Source organism: Austrofundulus limnaeus, unplaced genomic scaffold (genome assembly GCF_001266775.1).
Source record: "Austrofundulus limnaeus strain Quisiro unplaced genomic scaffold, Austrofundulus_limnaeus-1.0 Scaffold208, whole genome shotgun sequence".
Lineage (NCBI taxonomy): Eukaryota > Metazoa > Chordata > Actinopteri > Cyprinodontiformes > Rivulidae > Austrofundulus > Austrofundulus limnaeus.
Window position 1 is genome coordinate 168528 of NW_013952610.1, and position 2271 is coordinate 170798.

The 2271-nt window shown below is 45.7% G+C and overlaps 1 protein-coding gene across 2 annotated transcripts in view; it reads right to left on the reverse strand.

Annotated features, from left to right (window-relative positions):
• Positions 1 to 232: 232 nt before the first annotated feature.
• slc8a4b (solute carrier family 8 member 4b) overlaps positions 233 to 2271 on the reverse strand; it is a 49830-nt gene continuing 47791 nt past the window's right edge. For both annotated transcript variants that reach the window (XM_014019028.1, XM_014019027.1), the window contains one exon: positions 233 to 2023. In XM_014019028.1, coding sequence (XP_013874482.1) covers positions 1644 to 2023 — 380 coding nt within the window. In that variant the 3' untranslated portion in view covers positions 233 to 1643. The remainder of the gene's footprint in view (positions 2024 to 2271) is intronic.

Here is a 2271-nt window from a genome sequence, read left to right on the forward strand (position 1 = left end):
TGACGATCCATATGCCGTCCCTTCTGTCCAGCTCCAAGTCCTGCTCCTGGGCATGACGGGGGGCTTCAACACAACAAAACACAAACTCTGGGCTTCAACACTTCCTCAAACAGACAAAACAGTTCATTTGTCACGATGAGGCTTTATATATCAGAACAGCTAATATTTACCTTTTAATTTGTCACTCATGCCTGAGTCAATTTAAAAAAAACAAGCGGCACAGATTTACTCATAAAATAGACCAAATGGTTTAGCACATTTAATTGTATTGTGAACACTTTCAGTTTTACTCACATTGAAAAAACGCCCGCAAAGTWAAACAGCACATTTGAAACGTACGGTAAGTGATCCAAGACAGGATTCTTTCAAATATAACAGATATTTTCTTTTTGTTTTATACAAAGAAACGTCCAATGATGCTGATATTTCAGAGCTGCCTTAAAGTTCCTTCCTGATTCGACTTCCTGTCTTCCTTTTCTTTYCACAGAGGAAGGGAGGTGGGCTTCACATAAATAAAATGTCATTTTTCTCACACACATCGATAAAAGTTTGTAGAATATCATGTACAGTTRGAAACACTGGTCGTAGTTTTTAATATTTTTTTTTGATTTGTCAACAACATGGCCGCCACAGTCCTCCTCCCTGATTGGTCCTTCGTGAGTTCTTTCCWCGGCTCCGGTTGTTCACAATTTCAAAATGTAAACGTTTTAACTCCACCGTTGCTCCGCGCTCCGTTAGTCTCCATGTTTCTTGTGTCTCTTCGATCGCATCGAGTCTCGACACAGTTCTCCTTCTTCGCACCAACAAACTGTAGTTMTATTTTTATTGTTGCTGTCTTTTGTTTTGTTTCTTTACAATTGCACGATAACAACATCAACACGTGACGCCATTGAGAAGAGTAAAAAAATGAGTAGAGGTGTGGGTGGGTGGGGGGTTAGCTCAGGTTTGTGACTACAGAGGTTCATTATCACGACTGTAAGACTTTTCCTACGGGTCACATGACTGTAAGGCAGGGAAGTGGGCGGGGCTTATGTCTGTGGGTATCGTAGCACAGTGTATCCTTGGAGATGACGAAGATAAAAACGGTGTTTCGCTTGTACGTTTGGCGCAGAGTCACCTGAGGGCTCCCAAACCTGGTGAGTGTTTGTATTTTAAGGAAAAAAAGAAAGGCAATAAAGTTTGAAGTTCGGAGGATCTGAGAGGAAAGATCCAGGGCTGGAAACCGAGTCGTGGTTTTAAGACAGAAGGGGGTGAGTGAGGAAGACCTCTCTGCTGCCATCTTCTTCATCTCCTCGACCGACTTTCCTTCTGAGTCTGGACGGTTCTCTTCTCGGCTGCTGGTTTGGTGTTAAACTGGAACAACTTGCATTAAGGATTTGTAGTGTAATAATTTAGATTTGTAGGTTGATAATGGAACTGGACTGGAGGAAGGTGGGGCTTCTGTAAACGAGCTGTGATTTTAGAGAAGATTAAAAAGTCTTGACATAATTTGGGAGTTTTGGCGTCTCGTGAGGATGTTTTGTTGAAGGAGAAGAGTAACGTAAAGACAAAAAATCCACTTTTAAGACTTGCTCTTTTCATTAAACGTGAGCAGAGCTCCGCCCCCTTCGTTTTGGCAGTGGGTCTCCTCGCCCCCTCTACGTTTAAAACCCTGGTATATGGCAGTAAGCCTCCAGCGAAGCCAGCAGGATGTAAATCAGCCACAGYGCCACGAACAGCATCGACGTCATCAGCTTGCAAGTCCGCGGCCCGCCCAGCTCGCCTCCCGCCACCGTGGGCCGCCGCCGGTACAGCAGCGTGAGCACGCACACCACGGCCAGGATGGTGAAGAGGGTGACGGAGAAGGCCAGGCTTCCCGGGTCCACCTTGAAAGTCTTGCCCTTGGAGCGCCAGGCCACGGCCGCGATGGTCCACGCCACGCCGATGCCCAGGAAGACGTTCACGGCGTTGGAGCCGGTGACGTTGCCGATGGAGGCGTCGGCGTATTGGTCCTGGATGGCGGCGACCTTGCTGGCAAATGTGTCTGAGGAGACAAGAAGGGATAAAGAAGTCACTGCCGTGTGCTTCAGAGCAGGTATCTGTTTTTAAACACCACTGCTTAAACATGAGCTCAATAAATATGGAGATAATTTAGTCTCACAATGTGAGCGTGCACGTGCAGCAAAATGTGCATGCACACGAGTGCACAAAAATATGTAAACAGCGGGTAAAATAAGTATTGAACACGTCAACATTTTTCTCAGTAAATATATTACTAGAGGTGCTAATGAC